This window comes from Telmatherina bonti, assembly GCF_933228915.1.
Source record: "Telmatherina bonti genome assembly, chromosome: 20".
Taxonomy (NCBI): domain Eukaryota; kingdom Metazoa; phylum Chordata; class Actinopteri; order Atheriniformes; family Telmatherinidae; genus Telmatherina; species Telmatherina bonti.
The window spans coordinates 25,607,485-25,634,677 of NC_136618.1; the positions used below are offsets into that span (position 1 = coordinate 25,607,485).

General features: G+C 39.4%; 1 protein-coding gene across 2 annotated transcripts in view; it reads left to right on the forward strand.

The window, feature by feature from the left end:
• Positions 1–27,193, forward strand: part of LOC306770735 (collagen alpha-1(XV) chain-like) — a 64,701-nt gene that overhangs the window by 18,037 nt on the left and 19,471 nt on the right. For both annotated transcript variants that reach the window (XM_079259636.1, XM_079259637.1), the window contains exons 3-7: positions 14,711–14,958; positions 15,053–15,223; positions 16,963–17,094; positions 25,613–25,687; positions 26,731–26,820. In XM_079259636.1, coding sequence (XP_079115762.1) covers positions 14,711–14,958; positions 15,053–15,223; positions 16,963–17,094; positions 25,613–25,687; positions 26,731–26,820 — 716 coding nt within the window. The remainder of the gene's footprint in view (positions 1–14,710; positions 14,959–15,052; positions 15,224–16,962; positions 17,095–25,612; positions 25,688–26,730; positions 26,821–27,193) is intronic.

A 27,193-nucleotide genomic window follows, 5' to 3' on the forward strand; every position in this document is an offset into this window, starting at 1 on the left:
CACTTATCTTCTGCCTCGATTGCAGGAAATTCTTACACATTGCTCAAGTTGCAGCTTTTTGGTCTATAAACAGAATGAAAATATCGAATGAATAAACAGATTTGGCATTTAAATGAGCCTTTTTGCACTCAAGTTATTCAAGTCATTCCTATCGGGGTCAGCCAGGCCAGTCAGGCCTCTCTAAACGCTGACTGTCAACCGGCGCCGTTGGATGCAGCCACACTTGAGTCAATGAATGGACTGGCCAGTGAGAGGACTGGCTGAAAGCCCGATATTTGAGCTGTAGCGAACAACTCGCACTGCAGAGCCAAAGCAGATGGTATCACTCAGACCCCTCCGCCCTCCATTTCAAGAAACACTGGATAAGCTACATGAGTATCTTCCATGTGATGAATACAAACATGCCAAGCCTCCGCCAGACTGTAAAGACTTGGCAGTCATCAGCGAAAGCGAAGGAAAAGGGACCTGAAGGGATTTTTTTCATGGCTTGAGGAGCTGATATGGAGATGAGAAGGTTGTTTTCATAGATATGTTTCATTAAGTTGCAGATGTTGGTCCTTCAGTTGCACTTTAGTGGATTTTTGACAAATTTATGGTTTTCCTTTACTCTTTTTCATGTCTATCAGTGTTTTTCTTTCTGACTCGCCATCTTTTTTCTATTCCGTCTTCACTTTTTGAGTCCCTTAAAAACCTAAAAGACCAAAACCATTTTATGCCTGAGCCATATGAAACGATTCCAGGTTTTTAGTTAATTAAATGGAGGAAAAGCAGGTTTTCTTCTTTTCATCTCCCTGTTCTTCTCTCTTTACCTCTCCCATGTGTTACATGTTGGATACTTAGCACATTGGCTTCAAAGTGGAACTAAATTTAACATTTCTCATACATGTCCTTTTTCAAGTAACAGTTAAGCAGAGACTTTATGACACCTCTTCATGTTCTGCTTTGGATTCCAGACATTGTGGCTGCAAACTGCCAAAGAAAATGACGAGGCCATGTCCTCAGTTAGCCCATCGTTCCTCCGACACTTTGGTCAGAGTGCAGTTTCTACAGCTGGTTAAACACAGCTTGGGGTGAGCCGAAACAACATGCTGTTTACAGAGGCCCTCGTGCCATCTGAACCTAGCAGATGACAACTTTAAACATCAGACCGTAGCGACTTTAATTAACCTGGAGGCAGCACAAAAAGAACCTCCAAGAGGATTTACACCCTACTAATGTTACCATGCAGAGTCAGCATATTTCTGAAAGCAGCATTTCCCTGCTGTGTTGGCTTGTTATACGCTTCCATGAAGGTTTAGTGTCCAGTGTATTCAGTCATAATAAAGAATGGAAATACTTAATTGGTTTTTGTAAATGTTTGTTCTTACTGTGCAATTTAACTTTTTGAACCCTGTGCAAACTGCGTTCCCATAATGAAATCTGCAACCACAAGGTCGATTTGCATACTTCTGGAGTAATTGTAAAGGGGATACTATGTCACCTGGGATTTGTTAAGATGTGTATATGTGTTACTGGTGAAGAATAAATGAAGATGGCACATTAATGTGAAAATCCTTAGCAATGATCCCACTGTCATTGTAGCTCTAAATGGACACCAAATCATAATCTAATATGTGAACATTATTTCTGCAAAGACCAACTGGGCCAAAGTTAAAAGCAACAAAATGATAGAGGTTTTAGTGCAGGCATCTGCTCTCAGAGTGCCATCGTAGGGTCACTTCATATAATATATGGCCAGATTTTGAGGTTTTTACTTTATTAAAGATACATGACAAAAAAGTAATGACTGCAAGTGCTGAATAATACTTGTGTAATTTGTGTCCTGAAAGTTAAATTTACTGCCTGAAAAATCATCCTTTAACTTACAAATGTGGCCCTGATCTGTAGGGACATTTTTCCACATAATAACAACCCTGTTTTCTTGTTTGTTTGTTTTGAGTTTTTGTTTGTTTTTGTTACTTGTTTTTTTATGTTTCAAATAACTGAATTGACATCTCAAAGCAGCATGAAACTAAGGTATTCTATGAAAAAGTGAACTTGTGTCACTTTGAGTGAAAAAAGAAAAGAAACTCTTCACATATTTTACTCTACAAAGGTGATACTGTTCTCTCGCAGATGCTGCCAATTTGGTGCCTCATATCAAGATGGAAGATAAGGACTCAGGGAGCTGAAGTGTGTGTGTGTGTGCACGTGAATGTGTGTGTGTGCACGCGCATATCGCAGTGTGTTTGGGTAACATAGAGAGGAGGAGTACTTGGCACAACTACCTTTACAAACTAAACTGTTTAGCTTTTGGCACTCTTTAGCTTTGGAGCTGCCAACTTGTAAAGGCATGGAAGAGTAAAAATTAAATTAAATTAAATTAAATTAAATTAAATTAAATTAAATTAAATTAAATTAAATTATGAAATAAATAATAATATAATAACACATTTCTAATATAATTATATTATATCAATAAAATAAAATATAATAAAATAAAATAAAACATTCATTCATGATCCCAAACTGCTTAGTCCAGTGAGGGGTCACGGGAAAGCTGGAGCCTATCCCAGCAGTCTTTGGGCGAAAGGTGGGGTACACCCTTGACAGCTCGCCAGTCCATAGTAGGATAACATAACATAACACAACACAACACAACACAACACAACACAACATAACATAACACAACATAACATAACATAACATAAGCATCCTTACTGGTGAACCAGCTATGACCCAGTCAATTGGCTCATAGTTTGAATTACCTCTGGCTCAGACCAACAAAATTTTACAATTTTTTAGATTCCTCTTTTTGCCTTTTATGTGGCTCAGTTTATTTTTCTAACATGTGCAGAACTAATTCTGTATGATCTATTAACCATAGTTGTTTTTGTTGTTGTTTTTCCCTCATATTTATAAATACCATTTAATCATTGCAGTTTATTTTAAATGATTCGCTATTTATAATTGTGTTGAAATGACACACACACACACACACATATACCCACACACTAGCCTGGAAGCTCATTCTGCATTGACCTTCAATGATCCCTCCTCCTTCTGAATGCTGCTCTTATGCTGTATTCATTGAGAAGGGATTATAAACTACTGTACGCTATTGTCGTGTAATCTCCTGTAACAAACACAGCAGAGTTAGCATTAAACAGCACTTTATCACAGCAGAACCAGTAGTATAGTTCAGGGTATACGCAGGTATACGGAGTATACTCTCTGATTTTTCAGTTTGCATTGATTATACCCACTTCTAAACCCCCTGTGATGCTTTTACGGTTACAAACACCCCCCTGAACGCACATCAATTAGCATCTCAGCTAATGTTACCAATTCCACACTGGTCCATTTAGCCAGCAGATCCAATAATTTTAACCTGTCTGTAGACATAATAAAGATGTTTTATGTTTTTTAAGGGCAAACAGTTGGGAGTATACCCACTTCTTGAGGGACCACTACACCACTGAGCAGAACTAGTGTTTTTTTCTGATGACAATGGAAGGTGTTTATGATCTAGTTTAGGGAAAAGACACGCGCAATTTCAACCACTTTAAACTGTTTGCATTTACTCAGAACTGCAAACTCACCATTACGCAGAAGAAAAAGAAAACTAATCAAAGACCATATTTACTCCAGATGTCTGCCTGCTTGCTTAAGAGTTTTCCACTGTATACATTACCATATATTAAGTGGACAGTAGTGTGTAAGACCACCGGCTGAGAGGACTCCGGTCCATCGTACTGAGAAACAGTGAACCCTGCTCCCTACACGAATGTTGGATGAAATACAAGAATGCTCTCTGCTCACCACTCAGACCCTTTTACCTCGATTCAGACCTCACTTTACCTGTCGCACATAAAGCTCCCGTTGTGTGTCCTTGTGTAGTGCAGCGTGAGAGCTATAGAACAGGATGCCTTCTCAAAGCTGTGTTAAGCAAATCTCCGTAAAGCCGCCATTGTTGAAGCCTCCAGCTTTTATCCTTTGGTAAAGGATTCAGCAACCAATTGAAACGCTTCCTAGTACACTAAGGATGCATTCACACCAGGATAGTCAGCTAGACTAGATGTGATTGGGAGCTCTTTTCGATATGAAGTTTGCGTCTTTGCTGCACTAATACAATTAATAAGACCTTTTAAGTAATATATTCCTCTTCTTACCACTGTTGGTGCTGCATCAAGTGTACGAAATGACATCATTTTGTTCTCACAAAGATGGTTGCGGACATTTTGCGGCTTGTTCTTAACACATAAGTTGAGCAGAACTTTCTTCTCATTGGGCTCTGGGAAGTAATGTGTGATTGGTTGGACATTTAAGGTGGGCGTGGCTAACAAGTAAAAGGTTGTGAAAATGTTGTGAAATTTTTAGCAACCTCGTCTCAACCTTCTAATAAAATTGCTTGAATTTTGTTCTTTTTCTATTTATCAGAGTTGACATTTGTATAGATTCTTTTTACATATTCTACTTTGATTTGACATCGATTTAAAGCAACATGGGCATCATTAGCAAAGAATGATTATATTCATCCTGAAAATATTAGTGTATGTGTTTGTGGCGAAGAAAAAGAAATTCACAATGACTCTAAAAGTATCCAGATAAAGCCTGTGCTTGCAGAGACAAACGTATTATGAACAATTTTTAAGCAGAGGTCTAAAACACGAACCCTGGTAGCTTGATTTTATTTTACACTCGCATTAAGTTTTCATAGTTTCCCTTTAGGAAAGACTTTAAAACTTCATCGCTTTGGAAAGTTGAGATAATGACACAATGGAGCTGCAAATTCCGAATGCCTCACTCCAAAGTATTTACAACAAGGAATCTCAGGGACGGCTCAACTTGTCGTTTCCCTGCATGTCTCACTTATCAGTGCAGGTGTTACAAGGCTCCAGCTTTCAACAGCATTTCTGTAGTCTGAACATTTTCCTTTATTTTTCCATATATCAAGTACCAAAGCTATTATTATAATTATTATTATTATTATTATTATTTCCCAGTGAAATTTGTGGCCACTGGTGTGCTGAATGTAGAACTTTTCGTTCTTCGCCACCACAGCTCTCAGTATAAACATTCATAAGAAAGTTTTAAGTGACTTACACAGCTTTGCTTCCATGGCAACTGACAGATGATAGCTCGCTGCTTTCTCATCTCCGTCTCATAATCCACTGCTGAATCGAAGGTAAAAAAATATTTCATATATTGTGCAATTCTCAGGTCAATAATGCTGACACTTGTCAGCTTCACACAGCCAAATTAGATTACAGTGACCTTTGCAAAATGAAGACCATATTCTCATTTCTGGGAGTTTTTCTTTCTTTTTCTGGAAGGTGGTTTCAAAACTGCAGCTGGCATCCATAAGAATGACACATTGTGCACTACGTCATTTCACTGCGGTGGGTACTGCCAGTCATACTGGTGCAAAAGAGCCAGAGCAGTTTCACTCGTTGGATGACGTCACCTCTAGGTGTGACTGGTAACTGAATTGCAGACTGGTGCACCCATTTTCATTTCCAGTCAGCATCTGATCAGCTTTGGAAAGACAAAACTAATCAAAAAGAGTCAAGTCTGTGTTTTGCAGATAGTACTGATTTTCAGGAATGTTACTTATTCTGCAGTCTGACTTGCAGCAATGCTGTTTTGTTTTTTTTTGTTGTTTTTTTTTTTAATCATTTCAACCCTAAGAAAATACAACATATGGATGATTTCAGTCATGTGCAAATATTTTATTTTACCTTGCTGAGCACAGTAAACCTGAACTTTCTGGCTATACCACTTAGCATTATTTCTCTATGCATCTGATCACTTCCTCCCTGCGGGAATCATTTAAGGTTTTGGCTTCTGTGGAATTTCCCTGAAAACATTTAACGTTTAGGATTAGTTTCCCATTTCCCGATGAACCTAATTGCATTCCTTTATTTATTTTTTTTTCTGCCACACATGAGGATTATTAACTCATTCCAGAGGAATCATACCCCTCTCATGATTATTTTGTTGCCTTTTTTCTTATACAATGATGATTTGAAGCTTACGGCAGGGGTTAGCTGGGGACACGGAGAATGACCTCATACAGTACCACTGCTTAGCCAAAACCTTAATATGTCATGGAAAACTGATTTGTCATGAAATCGTGCATGTAGAATTTGGATATGATTACTGGTGATGTTCTTTCACTCTTCTCCTAGTTCAGCTCATGTTCTGCAATACTGATGGTTCTTTAAATGACAAAGCACTGTCAGTACAATTGGTAAATTCATGCAACAATCAAAACATGCTCTATTGATACTTGTATGTTTTTCTACAGAGTTCTTTCATTTGGAGAAGAAAAGGCAAAAAGGATTGGCTTAATATAATTAGTACAGTATGTTTTCTGATGTGCCTGATAAATATGGTCAAATATGGCATTTACCCAAAATTGCATTCAAAAGACCAGTGGCTCAATTTACACAAGGTGGATTCTGCTTATTCTTATTCTTCTAAACCATCTGGTTTATCTTACAAGTTGAAATGCTGTTTCAAGTTTATGGGTTTATCAGCTGTGCAGCGTTTTTACAGCATGAAAAAAAAAAACCAAAACAACATCTGAAAACAGCTTTAAGAAACTCTTGTGCATTTTGCACACTAAATTGTACTAATCTTGTATTTTGCTCACATTTTTAAAGACGTTATAGAAAGTTTACTTCAAAGAAATAGTGCGCTTCCTGCCATCCTGATGCTTTCGTGCCTTAAATAAACAGGGAACAAGCTGCGCTTGTGCTCATGCTGTATTTTAAAGCTGTGTGGGGGAACTTCCAGCTTCGTAAACCCCTTATGACTGCTTCATATGTCTGTTTGCGTTTCTCAGCACATGAAGGACTTCATTGTATCAGTGCAAAGGTGTATCTGGAATGGATTTACAGTACTCTGACTGTCAGTTAAATATATGATATACACTTGGAGTGTCCAAAAGAAAAAGACCTTAAAAAAATACTTGTCAGTGTTTGTGTGAACCCAGCCTTTTAACAGTGAGAGACATTTTCCCATGCAAATCCTAATCTTTACAGCCTCCATGTGTGGTTCATGAGGTTGAATTGCTGCAGTAAGGTGGTTGCAACACCATATAATCTCTTTCCCCACTGGGATCAATATATGGAGGCAACATCGACCACAGACTGTCTGTTTTAGAAACATCTCTGAAAAGCTGCATGAAATTGAGCAGATCTGGTAGCTTGCTGACTTTGGGGCATTTTTATGTGTGTGTGTGTGTGTGTGTGTGTGTGTGTGTCTGTGTTTTTGTGTGTGTGTGTGTGTGTGTGTGTGTGTATGCGATGTTATTCCTTCTGGGTCCCACTGGTACTGTGTTTGAACATGGCTATTACACTCCCAACACCCAGGAGATTCACATAGTGGTTATTACTCATTTATAAAGAAAAAAATCTGACAACATGATGGTTATAATCTCCATCCCACTGTTTAAATGTCTCAGTCATTAGGTGAACAAAGCTGTGTTGTCCAGAGTGTTCAAAGCGAATACCACGTTGTTTGACTGCCATTATAAAATATTTCTAAAATGAAGAAAAGGTATGTTGGAGATGAAACCCCCCCAACTCCATTTTACATTGTGCCCCTTTTTTCTTTTGCACCTCAAGACATAGTGGTCATCAAAATGACCCTCAGAAATCTAGATGGTCTAAATGATCTCTGAATCTTGATATGCAAAGCAAAATAAAGTATATTGCACTCAGAATAGATACGACTGTAATCTCTGATTATATTCTCATATAATTGTGTTATGTTCATTTTACCATTGTCTCTTTTATATATCTGTGCTATGAACAGTTTATACCACTGTAAACACTGTGCAATCCTTGGGCAGATGATTGAAAGGTGACTGGATTGACTGGATTAACAAAGAGAGACAGTGAGTTCTCAGTCCAGGCTCCAAAACTCAGGAAAAATTAGTCTTATGAAAACACATTTTTATCAGAAAGCTTTTTATCAAGCGGCCACCTCTGGCGGTTAAAAGTGAAGCCTATGCAGAAGTGCATAAAACTGCAGTTCACCCTTCATCCACTAGGGGCTGGCTGCAAAACAGAGCAAATCCCCAAAGACTCCAATGTTAAAAAGGCCAATTTCACAGCAGAAAAAAACATTTTTACAGCCTGGTTCAAAGATCCATTTTCAGTTTAATAGGTCAGGTTTACTTTCATGACCACTGCGAATTTTTTTCTAACACATCTGTTTCAAAGTAATTGAATCTCAAAATGAATCATTTTTAGAGGTGTGTCCTTCTGATTGACAACTACCAAATCTCCTGCTTCATGTAAGAAGAACGTGGAACAGCTGCAGTTTTTAGCTGGTTAACAGCATGACTTAGCTTTAGCCTGCTTACCTCCGTTAGCTGGTTAGCTACCGTTATCTCCGGGTTAGCTCGGTTAGCTCTGAGCTGCAGGCAGCTTGGAGTTCGCTCAATGTCAATCATCCACCATGACGCTCACAGCCCCCTCTCAGCTCCACCTCTTTGCCCATATTTGTATTTTCCGGGGGAGATGACACACATGCCCCTGCCAAGATGGTGATGGTAGGAACCGCCCACCGAGCTTCAGTTCAGCTCTTCAGAAACCTCTGGGTGACGTCACGGAGGCTCCGTCCGTCTCTTTATCTACAGTCTATGGTTTTAATAGATATTCAGTTACAATATCTTTTCATACTTCTACTTGCAGATTCCTTATTGCTGATTTTATAAGAGTAGGATGCTTAGTTTGGCATAATTGAATTAACATAACTTGTACCTTAGATTGTAGAAAAGAAAATTGCCAAAGACCGAAATAATCTTTCAATCCTTAAAAACAGGCACAAGGACGGCCTAAAGCTCTGGGTGTTTGTGATTAAAATGCAGCTTTTGTTTCTGGCATCAATCTAAACAAGTTCCTTTCATTTCTGAAACTTCAGCTGGGATTTCTTAATGCTGATGCAGATTTTGTGCTTAGGCTTTAAGCTAAAAGAGCATCTCTGTGCTAAACAGGTGCCTTCAGCCTCACCTCGTGAGGAACTCTGTTGCTGACAATGTCTCTGCTCTGTTCAACCATGTGTCCTCAGTCCTATGCATGTGTAGTGTTTGTCTATAGGAAGGCAAAAAAAAAAAAAATTGACAAAGATTAAATTTTCAAGGTGGAGCTGAACAGATGGGGAATTCCTGTAAAGTATCTGTGCCATCACACAGATGTGAGGAGAACATCTGGCTGCTTGTAATAATCAGGTCCTAAATGAAATTTACAAGACCATACTGGTTTATCTGTCTTTTGCCTCATAAACAGCAAAGTCTAATAATACTGCCGGTAATTTCCTCATTATACAGATCTATGACTGAAATGTAGCTACTTGAGGGCTGAAAGATCCTGTTGCATGAAGCCACCTGCAGCATCACTTTCCTGTCCTCCCACTCTCACATGAAGTCCAGTAGAGACTACAAAAGGATTAAAAATAAAAAAGTAAATTATAGAAAAATGTCTCTGATCATGAAGTTAATCCCTAAAACATGTCTGTATGTTAAAGCATACATGACAACTGTAAAAAATCCAAAGTGTAACATAAACAGGTTTCACAGTTTCCCTAGCAGTTTGCAATTGTCAGACCAGGCTTTGTTTTTTTCTATCTTCCATCGTCTAGTTTTGGCGACCCTGTGCAAATTGTAGCCCCAGTTTCCTGTTCTTAGCTTCCAGGAGTGACATCTAGTGTGGTTATCTGCTGCTGTAGTCATTCTGCCTTAAGGTTGGACTTGTTGTGTGACCTATCTTTCAGACCAGTTGTTGTGCACAAAAATACCAGATCAGCATTTTTATAAATACTCACAAAGCCTCTCTGGTACCAATAACAATGCCAGGTTTATAGTCACTTAAATTCCCCCTTTTTCTTTATTTTGATGCTCTGTCTGTCTGTCTATCTATCTATCTATCTATCTATCTATCTATCTATCTATCTATCTATCTAATTTAAACTTCAATCTGCTGTCTTGACTACATGCCTAAATGCCGTGGACTGCTTCCATGTGATTGGCTGATTAGTTATTTCTGTTAACAGCCTTCGTCTGTTAAAGTGGCTCTATTAGGCACATTTCCGTCTAATTTATTTTAATATGCAAGTCCAGAAGCATTTTTTACAAACCCCTTCATTCATTTTGTATTGATCCTCTCAGATCAACCTCTGCCAGAAACAAGCGAACAGAGAAAGCTCCGCCCTATTTCCTGCCTGGTCAACTGCTAGGAGTAGTTATACTGAGCAGTGAAGGTGGGTGTGGCTTTCTTCTCGAGAACTTGCACAACCTAGAGAGGATGACCAATAACTGAGTCCCTCCTCCGGGACGTTACTAAAATTTCAGCAGAAAAAACTCTCTAAAACAAATGGTTTCCTTCGCCATGGAAACCGAATGTAGAGAGTGCTGGAAAACTCAAACATGCATTTAGGTGATAAAAAAAAAAAAGAAAAAAGTCACCGCTCATGTGTTTGATGAGTATTCAACACTATTACACTGTAGAAAGCTCAGAAAACTAGACATAGCATGATAGAGCGCCTTTAAGTGATGTTGTGCTGAAGCTCAGTTTGTGAAAGCATCTCCATGGGAAACTGTGTGGTTTCTCATATGAAAGAGAAAAGCAAACAGAGGGAGTCTCATTTACATCTGTGATTCGCTGTTTGTGGTGAAATCTTTCTCTTGTATCACCTCCAGGTGATGTATCCCAACATACTGTCACAATAAATTCTCTTCGATTGAGAAAAGCAATGTCTAAATGTTTGGTTCTCCTCATATGCACCACTGTAGCACAGCTCATACACTCTGACAGCTGGTGGTCTATCACATCCCCTTTTTCCCAAGAAATAGGCGTTAACCTAACTAAAGCCAGTGCACTGACTCAATCCCATGGCAGCATCTTGTACTTTATTTCAGCACCTTGAAGTCATTACAGTAAATTTCTGGTCATAGCTCATGTATCGTATCCCCCGAGCCTTCATCTTATTTTTTACCCTGGTTCAGTGCAGGTGGTGATCCGACTCAGCCAAAGCTGACTAATCTGAGAGACCACGCCTTGACCTGAAGCACAAACAAGTTTCTCATAACTGATGCTCTGACTCCCTTTGCTGTTTTTACATTGTTTGCAGTGTTGTAGCTTGTGAAGCCAGATTCCTGCAAGAAACTGCTCACAGATCTGCTTTGAAGATGATGCATAAAACCAGACAAAACACACACATTTTCCAAACGTCTTGCTTTATCATCAGAACTGACGTGCACAGAGATTGTATCCATGCTACCATGGTGATCTGTCCAGCTGTTAAGCCTCTGACCCAGTGGAGGAACATCTGCAGTGAGGTCACACTCAGGCAAGAGGAGAAGTGTGGCGACAGATTGAGCTGTGGGAGTTTTGGCCGCACTGAAACACTGACAACATGATATAAAACGACGCTTCTGTCTGGAGATGATGCTGCCAACAAGCCAGACCTCAGTTTTTGATTCCAAGATTTTTTTTTTTCTTATTTATTCTATCAGAAATGGGTCAAAGAGGGTTTGGAAAATATTTCCTTATTCTTAGTTTTCTTTGTCTTTCTTGGATTTCACTGCATCATCTTGAGGATTACAGAGCTCATAAATCAAGAAATCCTTTTTCTATTCATTAATTCTACCTGTTGTTAAAGTCATTTAAATAAAACTAAATAAAAAACTGCACTGTTATGCTGCATGAGTCATATCTAGATTTTTACGGTAAGATCAAACACAAACCTCATATTGATGACACAGGTTTGCAGATTTTTCTCAGGTTGAATGTTTTCAAACCACAAAACACGGCTCTTTGTGGTCCAGTTGCACGTTTCTGCAGCAACAGCTGCACACCGCCAGGTCCTGAAATGGCGCTTTTCAGCTGCAGCCGAGGTTACGCAGCATAATGGTGTGAGTCGCACTTCATTGTTGTTTTTATTTGCCAAACTCTGCAGGGGTTTCAGTCCAATTAAAGCCTGGTAGTGTGTGCCTCCCTTCCTGTGTGTAAGCTCACTGGCCTCGCCAACACACTTAGCACACTTATTTGCACTCTCCTGCTTAGCCCGCCTCACTTTTCCCCCCACTTGTTTTTTTTTCTCTCTTTGTCGCCCCTTTGCACAGACAAACACACGCCACACGGTAAGTCTAATTTGCAGGAGCATGTGTGTGTTAGCCCTAGACTAATGCCTTCCAGATGCTTTGCCTCTGTGCTACCCATACATGCTAAGAGAACAGACCATTGTTTCAGGGATATCCCTATTAAGGAGAACCAGGTGTGGAGGAGGTTATATGTGTGTGTGTGCTAGACAAAGAGATGTAGGCAGGTTTTTTTGTAAAGTGCTTAAATGTCTGTTTGAGAGAAAACTTGTGCGCAGATGACTGACAGGAAGAAAAAAATGAAGCAAATGTGAATTCAGCCATGACAGTGAGTTTACAGTGTATGACGATATAGGCCGGAGTAGTAGACACTTGGAAGCCCCTTCTCAGTGTCTTTGTAAAGTTTATGGGGTGCATCCAAGATGTCAGACTGTCAAATGGAAGCAAGAAAGATTGGAAGAGATCAGGATTTCACTGGTGAGTCTGAGGATGACCCAGAGGAGCTCATAAAGAGAAGAATTGTGAAAAATGATGAAGTTAATGATGAAAACATTCAAGCTTTTTGAGCTGTGGAAGGCCCAGGAGTAAAGCTTTAGTGTGGGACACCTGCTATCTATGGACTGTGTGTCCCGTCACCGCCCAGCTACGTCTGGTTTGCCAACAAGTCAGAATTTTTATCACTTACTTAATGTTTTTAGTTGTTTTATTAACCAGAATTCAGTTAAAGAGACAATATTCAGGGAATGATGTTTTCGAGGAATGTGGGGGGGGGGTTCTTTGCTCTATGTCCTTGTGTGTGTGTGTGAGTGTGTGGAAAGAGCTTGTGTCTATTATTTTTAAATGCCTTTTTATCCACTGTTTGTTTTAATCCTTATGACTTGATTTTATCCTGTAAAGCACTTTGTGTTGCCTGAGGCATGAAAAGTGCTCAAGAAATAAAGTTTGAGTTGATTTGATTTGATGTTAAGTAGGTTTGGTGCAAATTTTTGTCAATCATTGTAGAGGGTACCGTGAGAAAGTTGTCACCCCAAAAGAAGGGGGGCTTGAACTGCCAGTTTTTGTCCCCTTTTCCTTTACATCCATCTGTTTAATATGTCTTCAAAGTCACAAAATTTTAAGCACACACTTGAAGTGCATACCTCTTTTTGACCAGATGCTGAGGTGATTAAAGGCCCAGTTCAGAGCTGGTTTCACTTTAAAGTTTCTTTTTTCATTACATTTTTCCACATTGATACACTCATTGAAGAGTAATTTTACTTTTAACACATTTCGTCCAATATATTCTTTCCCCTTTAGCTATAGTACTGTCCAAAATTTAAAATTTTAATGTACAAAAAAAATGTTTTTGACTGCTCTTTTATATGATAGCAAACTTGCTGACCAGCATTCATCAACAGCACTTAAAATAGGTTTCATACACATCTTCTTAGGGACATCTACTGATTTTATGAGCAATATTGCCACTAAAGGCAACATAAATTCATTTGTATGGCATTATGCTTTACATAAAAACATTAAAAGCACCACAGCGAGGTCCTGTTATGGGCAAAAGCAGTATTCCACCTGGTTTGTTTGGCAGAACCAAGTTCTTAAATAGAGATGACGAAGCAGTTCAGTTTAGCAGTTGTCATAAACTATGGACGGAATTTGCTCAGCGCTCCAAGGGGATCATGGGTCTTTGCCAGTAAAAACAAGCAAGTAAGATGCTGTGAACCCCAAAAGTAGTCGTCTCTGTAGCGGGTTTGGTGTCTCAAAATGGAAAGCAGAGCATATCAGCTGCACAGAAGATATATATACATACATCTAAAGTTTGGCTTCCACTTAAAGTTTCCTATTGTAATAACTCTGTTAGTGACGTGTAACAGGTACTACTATTACATACAAATGTCACAGCTAGCTGAGTCTGACACAACAGCTGGAACTGATTATAGCGTTGGTTTGAATGAGACCTTTCGATTCAATAAATCTATCATTATAAGATGCGTTTCCATCACAGTATTTCACAAAATAAAAGCCATTTTTGTAAAATTTTGACTGACTACACTTGTGATTTGCAGATGTTTCCATTGAACGGTGTTTAGCATACAAGCTCAGCTCTTATAAAATCACGTCAGCTGGATGGGATTTTATGAGAACTGCGCCTTATGCAAGGTAACCATGTAGCATTATTTCAGGGTTTTCTATTGGCTGAGGAGGATTTGCCACAGCTTGTCGAAGCCCTTCTACGTCATCTGCCTTTTTACTTCTTTGTGAAACCCTTTCGCTGTTGTTTGCTCCATGCCGCGCCATCTTTACTGGTAATATACTGGTCACATGACCATGTAGGTCATGTAAGGAGTACAAAAAAAGATGTTTCCATTACAGTATTGCAATATATGATTTGGAAACGTCTGAAAACCGTCTCATAAGAGTGTAAAAACTTTTAAGAGAGTTTTATGCCACTTTATGCCCATTTCTTTCCACATGGCAACTGTTTCTATGCAGCTCTGTTTGATGACCCTTTCAGCTTAATTTATTTGAGCTAGGTTAAGGTGTCAGGATGGTTTTTTGATAAGACTTCAATGGATCTGTTTAGTTTCCCCCCCCCCCCCACTAACATACTCCTATGTTTTTTTGCAGGCCGTGGTTCTCAGGGCTCCTTGGACCTGACAGAGTTGATCGGTGTTCCCCTCCCTCCTTCTGTCTCCTTTGTTACCGGCTTCGAGGGTTATCCTGCATACAGTTTTGGCCCAGATGCCAATGTCGGCCGCCTCACAAAGTCATTCATACCCGACCCATTCTATCAGGATTTTGCCATCACAGTCACGGCTAAGCCAACAACACGCGGTGGCGGGGTGCTCTTCGCCATCACAGATGCTTATCAGAAGGTGAGATATAAGGATTCATTTTGCTTCTTACTTCTCTTCTTGTCAGATTTCCACAAAGATCTGAATGTTTTCTGCATTTCTTGGGTGTCTTAAGATCGTACAGTTAGGTGTAGCATTGTCGGAAGTGGAGGATGGCTCCCAGAGGGTCATATTGTACTACACCGACGCAGAAACTAGAGGACAGACCCAAGAGGCAGCTTCATTCAAAATGGGAGACCTGACAGGAAGATGGGCAAGGTTTACGCTCACTGTGCAGGGTGCAGAGGTGAGTAAAGTCTGGTCAATTCTTTTGGGTAAAGATGATATGTGCTGTTTATTGACCATGCGCACAAAGTGCATTTAGTCACTGTGATGGCCCTTATTGAATTCTGAACTGTAATTTGAGTCTTACATCTCCAAGTTACCTTTGTGGAGCAAGAAGAGATCATTCATTCAATGTCATCGTATTTATTTCTATCCAAAGTCACATTTAATGTTCACAAAGCTCCCGCAATAACAATGGACATTGAGGATTTGGACTCTACAATATTAGTATTAGAGTAGGCTACAGGATATTGTAAAACCTTTCTAAGTGAAATAACCCCATATTTAAAATTTAGTATGTCAAAAAATACAAGGGCTAATGGAATAGTCCAGACTGTGATGTTAGAAAATCTGTACAGATTTGTCAGTGGGGTTACTGTAAGTAGTCAACTATCACAGCAAACCACTCCTGGTTTCCTTTAAAGCTTTCTTGCTCTAACTGAAGATGTGAATGAAAGAATATTCTCAACAATATAATTACATTTTACCAACTATTCAATTTGAATTTCATATGGAAAGATAAAAATGTCACATAAGGCTGAATTTGATGAGTATAGCCCTTATTTTGGAGTGTGTTATAGCAAACACATTTTCACTGTACTGTAAGCAGGTAAATGTACAGGATGCCACATGCCACGCCGGTCAGGCTGTTTTTACCACATCTTAGCTCAGTCTGACCCTTTTAAAATATTTTATGATGCCTAATCCATGTTTAGCATCCCATTACACTCCTGATCTCTTGCACTTTTCTCAGTTTTGAACCAAAATCTGCTGTTTGGTTTCTGGTTTGTAGCCGCAGACCCAGCTCTCTTCTCTAATGGTGCATGACAATGGAAGTGATAGTAGCATTACACATAATTTGAGGTGTGTGAGACACTGACATCGTGCCAGATTGTTCCACGCAGAACTGTTGAGGAGAATCTACCACAAAGCAAAGTCTCAATCTGTAAAAGTAAACAGAGTGGGTCGCCTTGTTTCTAAACACTGTTGTTCAACAAAGTCTTGTGTCTCTGCTTCCATTTGGATGTTACTTCGATATGCGGCCCACACATGAAGGCCTGGTCTTCCTCAAATCAGTGACAGAATAAAAAAACAGCGACCAGTTTTCTTTTTGAGACATTTCCTGTGAAAACGGTTGCTTTCTGGCTTTTTCACACACTTCATCCAGCTAATAGAAATAGATTTTGCAGATGTAAATTCAGTATGCGAGGATATTCATTAAATTTTTTACCTGTCGACAAGGGACCGATTTAATGACTCTCCTGAACACGTTATGATCTGGTTTCAATTTACAAATGGTGCAAATGGGAGACTGCAGCTCAGTGGGCAAGTTCCTAAAACTGCAAACTAATCCACACAACAGACACAGCCGCTTCTTTTCAACCACAATAACAAACACAGCAAAAAAAAGGACCGCAGACTCACATACGGCAGATTTATTGATGATTTGGAGCTCGTAAGTTAACATCAGCAGAAACACAGCTTGCTTCTTCTTACTACAACACAAGATATGTGGCTTTCAGGGCCTATTTTACAACTGCACCTCAGTAATAAATACGAATGCAAAGCCAAAAGAGGAACAACGTGATCGTAGCTCCGTCTCTGCGTGTCTTCCCACAGAATATGTTGTGTTCTATTTGTCATAAATATATGTTTAAGGTTTTAAAACTCACATTTGTGTGTTGTTTTCTCTCCATGTAGGTGCGTCTGTACATGGACTGTGAGGAATACCATAAAGTTGCCTTCACCAGGAGCGCGCAGCCTCTGACCTTTGAGGCCAGCTCGGGTATCTTTGTTGGGAACGCTGGTGGCACCGGAATGGCTAGGTTTGTGGTGAGTCCTTTAGTCTTCATTCTAGTGTTTGTCTATGTGTGTGTGCACGAGTCTCTACATGCAGCATCTGCCCACCCATCAACTTGCCCAGTATAAACACTTCAGGGATTTCCTGCTCTGCCTTTTGTCAGACCGTCGTGACGCCTGCATTTCCACTAAGTTTAGTTCTCATTTCTACTGCAGTGCTTTGGATCGGTAAGCTCAGAGTGGAGATCTAATCCAGAGCTGTTTGCCAAGACAAATGTGGTGTTTTGGTCTGAAATGGGCTTCTCTGCATCTGAGATGTCAACACAATCATCTCTGCTGGCAGTTTTACGACTGCCACAGGAGATCGTAAATAAACCCTTACATGTGTTTGAGCGTTGCCTTATCCTATGAGAGCTCATTAAATGACAGGCTGTATATGATTTACATGTTTGAAAAATGGCTGATAGTCTCTCATCTTGAATGACTTACACCGAGTGGATTAAAAAGTCGACTTAATCAGCGTTAAGACTGCAAGGATGGAGGCTCCAGTTCCTCACAATGGCTGCTAAATATATCTCTGTCTAAGGGGATAGAAATGTGCTGAGATGCAGTGAAAGAAAATAAACCTGTAAATGCTTCTGCACTTTCCTTCCAGTCGTCAGTGATTTGCTGTTTGGTTGTTGCAGGGAAAGCTTTTGTTTGTCTCATTGCGGCTGCAGATAAGATGAGAGGAAAATAGTTTAGGGTAAGGGGGAATATGCATCATGTGTGACTGCTTATATTCATCTGATTCAGAGCATTTCATCAAGATGTTTTGTCTAAAACTTGTCAAACGTTAGAAGATTAGGTTTTTTATAACAAAAAGTTTGGTAGAAAACCTTCCAGATGTTCTTTTTCTGAATAAATAACCTGAACACTGTTGATAAAAAGTTAAAAATAAATCCTTCTTTGTTCTCTTATATTCAGGTTTCGATAGATTTTTCCATGATGAGTTATAGTGTAAGTTTATGTGATGGACAAACTGCAGGATTTGTTTCTATAAGACCAGAAAACAACTTTACATCACCAGAGAACTTTTTTTTTTTTCTCTCCATGAAGATTTTATTAGAGAAATCTGAGGAGGGTTTAAAAGAAATTCAGCAGCCGTGGAGGGAGTGTGTGGGTTTTATTGAGGGATTTTGGGACTTGATTTTGTTGCTGGAACAATCCATTAAATGGGTTTGTCTACCTTCTGGGGTTTCAGGCCAACTCGGATGTGTGTATTTATATCATAAATAATCGAAGTTTCATTTTAGATCACTTGTTTCTTTGTACCGCGCACCACAAAACATTCTGAAATCTTTTGCTCTTATTCTGCTTTTTTTTTTTATTTATTCCAGTTGCAATTAAGTTTCTGTTTCATCCCATGAGTCATGATTTTGTGCATTTTCTCCAAACGTTATGGAAACAAAAAGAAAAAGTGTTCTTGATTTTAGACCTCTAAAATAGCATACACATAATGAAACGAGTAAATCTCTGAACACATCTACTTCAACACTGTTTGTCAATGTAAAGGGAACACTTGTGAGGTTTGTTACGATATGTAAATTTTAGTATATGTGTTACTGCTGAGGAATAAATAAAGATGACAAACCAAAAATTTTAAATGTTTTAGGCTTGCCACAAAGAAAAAAAAAGGAGTAAGTATATTCCTATAATGTATTTTTCTTTAAGAAAAAACAGATAAAATTTGTATTAATAATAATAGTAATGAAAAAATGGATTTATAAGCAAATTTTCAAGACTCTCAAGGACCCTTTATAAGAACAGCAACAATCAGGAAAAGATTAAAAATAAAAATAAAGAAATAAGCACAAAAATGATAACTGGTGGTGTATTTGTATGTAAAGTGGTTCCAGTGAGTGGACTACTATCTTAAACAGGTGGGTTTTGGGTCTGGGTTTGAAAATAGGGAGTGTATCAGCATTTATGGACGTTTGGTGGCAGAGAATTCCACAGCAGAGTTTTGATCTCTTCCTGTGGTGCTGAGGCTGGCAGGAGACACAGCAAGGTGGGTGGAGGAAGAGCTGAAAGAGCCAGTTTGGGTGGTAATGAGATTGAGGTCAGACACATATGAAGGGTGGCTTTAATGTACAGAGGACGAAGGGATGGCCTAACCATTCACACTCAAAAATAGAGGTACCAGCTTGTACCTAAAAAGGTACAAATGCTTGTCGCTGGGGGTGTACTCTTTTGAGAGACATTTCTGTACCCTTCAGTTCTGGTCTATTTTTGTACCTTATCAAGTTCAACCTCACCTTTTCAAGTTATGTTTTTTTATGTTTTTCACAGCATTAGGCTTGCTCCATGCCACTTAGCAATATTATCTTATCTTTAATCTAGAAATAATCTTCAAAAACTCAAAATACTGACCAGACATACACTTAGTTTGCAGCATCTGACCTTCATTGTCTGGTGTAGTAAATGACTGTTAAGTAGTTCTACTGTCATCACTCAACTCTGCTCTAGTTTGTAACATTACAGCCATTAACATGACATTTTTCAATGCTGCAGGTACCCTTATGGTCAAAATGGTACAAAGTTGTACTTTATGTCACTTTGAACCCTTTTTCGTACTCTAAAGGTGTGCTTCTGGTCTCTTAAAGACCAGTATTGTAGTTTTGAGAGAACATTTCTTTAAAATGTACCTATAGGTACAGAAATATCCTTATCTTGTACCTCTATTTTTGAGAGTGTTGGGTATACCAAATATTTTCCTGGTGGGGGGATGTACCGCAGGCTACTGAGGACGATGGGGGGAGAGGTGGTGCCAAAGTCCGCACCAAGGCTGAGAAGTATATGGAAAGTAAACCATAGCGGGATGCAATGAGGAAAATGTTTCTAATGTTTTTGACGTGGTGAAAACCAAACTGAAGAAACTTAAGCATAAAGGCTATTTTCGTGAAGGCGTGAACATAATAAGTTGGGAAGTACTTTTTCAAGAAATTTGGAGGTGAAAGCAATGTTACAGATAGGACGAAGGTTATTGATCAGGATCATTCATTCATTTATTTATTATCATGACCGCGTAGTCCGACGAAGGGTAGCGGGGAAGCTGGAGCCTATCCCAGCAGTCTTTGGGCGAAAGGCAGGGTACACCCTGGACAGCTTACCAGTCCATCACAGGGCCACACAGAGACAAACAACCACTCACGTTCACACTCACTCCTAGGGGCAATTTAGAGTAACTAATTAACCTAACATGCATGTCTTTGGACGGTGGGAGGAAGCCAGAGTACCTGGAGAGAACCCACACAAACACAGGGGGAACATGCAAACACCACACAGAAAGGCCACTGCCCAAACCTTGCCCTGAGGACTGAACCAGTAACCTGCTGTGAGGCCACAGTGCTAACCACTATGCCACCGTGCAGCATCAGAATCACAACTAAATTGTTTCAGTGCAGGAGTCACAGCTTCAGTTTTGATTTCTTTTATTTTGCCACTGATGTGAAGTGTATCACCCTGTTAATGTGTTCATAATTCATAAAATTATCATTTTTTTTTAGGGCTTGACTATTTGAAATTAATATTTGTTTACGCTCATTTGGGCTCGAAATGTATTCAGGCCATTATAATTACTGTAGTTTGACTCAAGTCAACTAGACTTGGTTTAGTTCCTTAGTGTTTCACGCTCCTCCGACTTCTCCACATCACCAGTGTTAGTTTTCCATTGTAAAGCTGCCTTGAAGTGCATCAGTACTGGTGATACGACACGGCCTGTGAGGATATTGTTACATGTCATGCTTCTCTCTTTTCTAATTTCGACAGCCTATTAACCATATGGCCAAAGCAAGAGAGACTTTTTAGCACTTTTTAATGCTCCACAGCCTTCAATATTCCTGTCATAAGCTTGGTGACATCATCCACAGGTTTCCTCTCCTATCTCCTGGCAATAAACTCCATCTTTTTCATTACACTCCTGTCTCTCTTCATGCTGTCCTCCCCTCTTCTCTTTGAGACAAAAAAAGACCAGTACACACCCTGTCTTCAACTTTACAGGGCTTCAACAGACTGCTGTGTGAGAGATCATCCTGCAGCAGTAGTTCTCTGCAGAAACGCACTCCTCATAGTTTGACTTTTTTTTTTTTTGCTCATATTGTGACTTAATGAAACACAGCTTATGTTGAGTGCTGAAAGATGCTTGCATAACTCCTGCACATTTCTGTGTAAAAGGAAAAGAATAGTGGAGTGTTGTGACTCTCCACTCAGAAAACTAAGAGGGATTTATTGCTTGAATGTTTACAAAAAAAATCACATTTTTTTAAAGAAGTGTTCTTGATGAAGTTTATCTTTGTGTGGAGTGTTTTATGAGGGAAGGTTTACCGCAGTTTAGAGCTACTTTTCCTTTGGTCAGGAGGATAAATTTGGTTCTCAAATGGTTGGAGAGACCTTTTAAAATGGCAGATTTTGTCTGTCTGATTATGTCCCATGTGTTTTTAACCAAACCATGTTAGAGTAAAAGACGATGATGGGGTGATTTTACAAGGCAAGAAAAAGCTTTAAGACAAGTTTAATAACACAAGGACGCATTGTGGTTTCTTGACATTGTGCTTAAAATCAGAGAAATGTATGTGAAGCCTGAAGACAAGCGGAAATAAAAACCTTCACAAGCATTTTATCAGTAGAACCCATGGACATATATAAAAGATTGACGGAGCCTGATGTCACCCATAGGTTTCTGAAGAGCTGAATTGAAGCTCATTGGGCAATTCCCACCAACACCATCGCCAGAAAATACTAAAATAGGCAGAGATAGAACTGAAAGGGTGGCTGTGAGCATGGGGGTGGATCATTGACATCTATCAAACTCTGACCTGTCTGTAGCGAAGAGCTAATCAAGCTAACCAGTAGCTAACCAGCTAATGGAGGTAGGCGAGCTAAAGCTAAATCACGCTGTCCGCTGGCTAAAAACTTCGGTTGTGCTATATTCTGCCTCCTTGCAGCAGGAGATCAGGCACCTACCAATTGAAAGGACATGCATATAATTATGCCGAATTTTGAGAATAAATTGATTCTAAACTGAGAAGTTATAAAAAAAATAAATAAATAAATAAAATAAATAAAGAAAGAAAGAAAAAAGAAACAAAGAATCCCCCCCCCCCCCCCCCCCCCCACCAGTCTATGGGGATTTGTTCTGTTTTGTAACCCCTAGTGGATGAGGGAGGAACTGCAAGTTACTTCAGCATTGGCTTCACTTTTAACAACTGGAGGGTAGCACTTGCTGCTTTGACTATGTGTCATCTTCATTTACTCTTAACCAGTAACATGAATGCACATCCTAAAAAATCTCAACGGTGTTCCCTTTAATATGACTCTAAATGTATTCAAACAGACCTTGTGGTTGCAGAAACATATGCATTACATTATGGTATGTTTGCAGTTTTCAAGCAGACACAGATGAAACAGGCAGAAAGAGGGTTGAGAAAGGGTTAAGAAATAACTTCCACTTGCTGCATATTATTATACTTCCAAACTTTTTATTCCATGTTACATTTTGTCTGTACACAATACTAACTTTAAATGCAGTATTTCCACCAAGAAACCAGCAAACAATGACCAAACTCAAAGGCAGCATAATTTTTTCAGCAGATTTTTTATTGTTTAAGAAGTACTAGTTTTACAATTATTGGGATGTTTTTTTCACTTTTTCCCAATATTTTTGCAAGTTTTGAGCTGTATCACTAGTCCAACAGGGTCAAGTGTAGATCTGTGTGCATTTTCCTTTAGCTTCTCACACCGCGGTATAGACTTTGACAGTCCTATTTTACATAACTTTTCAAGCCATTTTTTATGTTCTTATAAAAAATGAACATGAGAACTGTGTCAGAAATGTTGGATTTTAGGTGAAACTGAAACGTCGTTTTTGTTTTAAGGCAAATACATAACATTCATTTCAAACGTCACCACCCTCATCCTACCATGCGACTCTAACCTTGCTATGGTTGTTAAGTCAGTTCATCCACTACTGGGTAATACACTACTATAAAGTTGTTTACAGCCATCCAAAAAGAGCAGAAGAAGAAAAAACCACAATGTTGTTTGCTTTTCTCAGCTTCGTTTGCGTTTTATTTGGGGGTTTGCATTGTTTTCCTTCTGTTCCTCCTCTTCTTCCCTACCTTTCACTACCTATAAGTAGTTTCGGTTTTCTGCATCAAGTGACGGATTACTGAGCGCCTTGAAAATAGACCAGATTATGCAGTAACAGACACAGAGGATGGTGAAACTGGATGTCGATCAAGGAATCTGCCTCTAGTCAAGCAGGGGGTCATCACTGGGGACATCATGTCCACAGAGCATCATGTCTGTCTCCTTATGATGTGACGACGGAAATGCAAGCAGCATTTGATTTTAATTTTTGTCATCACTTCAGCAGATCTCATTTTGATTAAAGAACATTCCCTCATCTGCACTGCAGGCTTTTGTAGTTGTGTGTCACACAGATGGATTATAACAAATGTAAATGTTCCTTCCAAGAGATATCATTTATCTAATTAAAAAGAAATGTTTCTTGCACCATATCTCCTCCTCGCGGCGACGGGTAGAGCTTGAGGGGGAATTCTCATATTAAAGTTGTGGAAGAGATTGCGTGGGACATTCTTTGTTTCAGATGTGTTGTTTACTGCACAAACAGATGTCTCTGATTTGGCTTCCTGCCCCAACTTTTATCCACCCATTCCCTTTGTTGCTTCCTCTCTTCTCCTCTCCACCTCCGTTTCTCTCTTTTTTTGTTACCAACATGTAATTTCACAGGCCTTGCTCCATTAAAAACAGGTTTCTGCAATCTGCTCTAAACTTAATGTGATCTCATGTGGCTACATTTCAGTATTTACCAATCTAATAAAAAGTCTGATTCTGGTTGAATTGCAAATGGAAGAATGGTTTAAACCAAAGAAAAATGATCTTTTTTCTTTAATACATCACCAGAATTTGTGGATTTCATCTTGACCATAAGATGTAGTGTATAAGGTCAAATTTAAGCAGCAAAATAGAATTAATCTAAAAGTACTTTAACAATGCCATTAGGGGAAATAGTAATAATATATTCTGTCATGCAGTGTACCTGAGGAACCCTCTGATGCGGCAACTTGTCTCTTTACTATATTGTGAAGAGGGTGCCATCAGACTGTGCAGCATTCTTCTCTGGACACTTCGCTCCAGCAGCTCTGCATCAGTCCCGAGCATGCATACGGTCTTCTTCATATTAATACTAGAAAGATAATATGGATGAAAACTCATTGCTAATAGCAAAAAATCATTGCTGTAGCTCCTCCTTTTAGCTTTGTGTTAACTTTATTGTTTCTTTCTGTTCGCACAAAACATTTTCATCACAGTCATGAACTCTTTGGACAGCCATGTCTCAATGAACCACAGTATTGTCTCTGTTCTGTATCCGTTCCTTGTTAGCACTTTGAGCTCATCCATTCTGTCACCCAGTGATCTCACTTTTCCCATCAAAATATTTGGAAGAATTTCTCTGTCTTGTTTCTTCCCCGCATCCTGGTACTTGCGTGAAATTTGGTGTGTTATTTAGCTCATTAATCTAGTTTTGGAGAACCATATCAGATGATTCAGCAGACAAACAGCTTCTCCGTTACCATGGATACTGATCATAACAGATCATGAAGGAGTTGAGAGGAGAAACTGCTTGAGCAGCCTGGTCTCAGCATGATAAAAAAAAAGCAGTTTAAAAATAGTTTGACTGTATATTAAAAAGCCAAAACAGTCAGCTCTGACCTACAACTGTTGCCAGGTTGTGTGTTTATCAGCATGGCTGTACAAATAATTAAATATGTAAAAACAGTGGCATTGGGTTAAATGTAGCACAAAATCACACAAGATATGTTTAGCTTTTTCTGCTTTATTTGCAAAAGTTCCTCCTGAAGTGCAATAACTGTGCCTTTTATAAGACTCGGGTGGTTTCAGGACAAACCAGGAGAAATTACATTAATGATCACCATGAAAGATCCTCTGAGTTTCACCTCTTTGGAATGAACTGAAATATAGCATCTGTGTAGTGCATCATGCTCTCATTAATCTCGACCACTTGCCAGCACTGTCTGCTTCGCAGTAGATTAAATAACAGTGTGGAGGTGTCAAAATAATTACCCTGGTACAGTTCCGTTGGTATTACGATGATGATGATGTAGCAGCTGTTACAACACCAACCCCAAGGACAGGAAGCGACTCCTGGCCCCAGCGTTGGCTGGAGGATCGCCTGGTATCCCGGAGACACATGCCACTCAGTCAGGTCATTGTTGGAACTGCATGTAAATCAGCTGAACGTTGTTTTAAACAACAGTACAGACTTGAGGTTAATTGAAACAGCAGACAGACTGAAACGCTGCAGCAGCGTCTAATGTATTAGAGACAGTCTTCATACTGTTTTCTATGTAAATGACTGGGTTTGTGTGTGGGAACATGGTTGCAAAGCTGATAACACATCAAACCACATTATCATGCAATAAAAGACCGAATCTCATCTTCCTTCATCACTACTCATCCTCTCCAGGGTTCCATCCAACAGCTGGTGTTGAAGTCAGATCCCACGGCTCCAGATGACCAGTGTGAGGAGGACGATCCTTATGTGAGTCTGCAAGAAAGCACTCCTTCACAAAGTTCAAAATTGCAGCACTTGGAAAGAAACCTGGAACAGGTTCTCCCTCTGCTGGCAGAATGAGGGTGTTACAGGAAATTATAAAGGCAATTTATGAGGTTATGGAGGACACAGCTTCAGCATGAGTGTCTGTGGGGCTTTTCATTAAACACACAGGATCAGATCAACCACATAATTGTCTCTGTGTTCATGTTTAAAGGGGTACTTAGGTCAGTCAAACAACCTGACCTTAACCCAGCACAGGCTCTGCAAGGTGTCTGAAATCACAACATGAAGGCAGTTATTCATTAAACAAGCCATCTTTGAGCTTTAAACCTCAAGATGCTCAAGTTTGATATTCACTTTGGAAGTTGCAGCAGCTATCAACCCATTCCCATTAAACATATAAATAAATCCAGCCTTCTTCTTTAAAAATCTCATCGCAGTGTGTTTACAGACCAGTTAATACCACCTACACCAGAGTTGTCATCACAGTAACACAACCAATCACAACAAATGTGACGCCTTTTTAAACGATGCTGGTTTATTGGATGACAGCACCATGTAATGAACAATAGGGTGAAAAAATGTAATTGTCTGATGTTAAAATGCTAATTTTATTCCCATATATCAACGCTCAGTTCTTTTAAAGCCTCAGCTTGCATGCCAGCTTCAAATTCCTTCGGATGTCTTTGATTTTTCTTTCTCATAATATTTGAATCTATTCGTTGAGTTTTCCATTCAGGACTCGTCTTCATTGTGGTTCTTTATTATCTTATTAATATAATAATGTTTAGAAGCGTTATCATTGCTGATACGCCGTGTTATTATTTAAAGATAAGTCGGTGTTTGACTTCCATATCAGGGCTGAAACTGTGGGAACCAACATCTGATTTATTTCTGGCCCAGTTCCTGATTAAATTTTCTCAACCAACAGCTTGAACTCAGCTGGCTCCTTTCTGTCAGTCTTTTTTAGTCTTTTTCCAAGTTTATGTTCTGGTTCCTTTTTTTTCCCACTTTCATGTTCCCATCAGGCCTCTGGATACGGGAGCGGCAGTGAATATGAAGACTTAGAGGAGATCAATGAAGTGAAGAAGATTGTGGAGGAGAGAGACTATCCAATGGTGTGTGTGTATACACTAACACACACACACACACACACACACACACACACACATATAATGTCCTTCTGTTCTTCTATTGTTTTGTTAGCCTTTAAACTAAGCTGGACCTGAACCAAAGAAAACAGCTCTTATCCCTGCAGGCCTGTTGAAAACTGAAATGTGGTAAATATGTGCTGCTCCCTTCCAGTTATGTGGTCTCCAAAACATACAACAGGGCACAGAGTGGAGAGGAAGGATGGCTAGATTATTATACAGACATAAATGGCTCCGCTGGGAGATTTATTGTTTTTAAATTTTGCCAAAAGTTGGATGAGAAGACTGATATCAGCAACTTCTGCTGTTCATCTGAGGTAGCTTGGATTTGTCCAAGTCT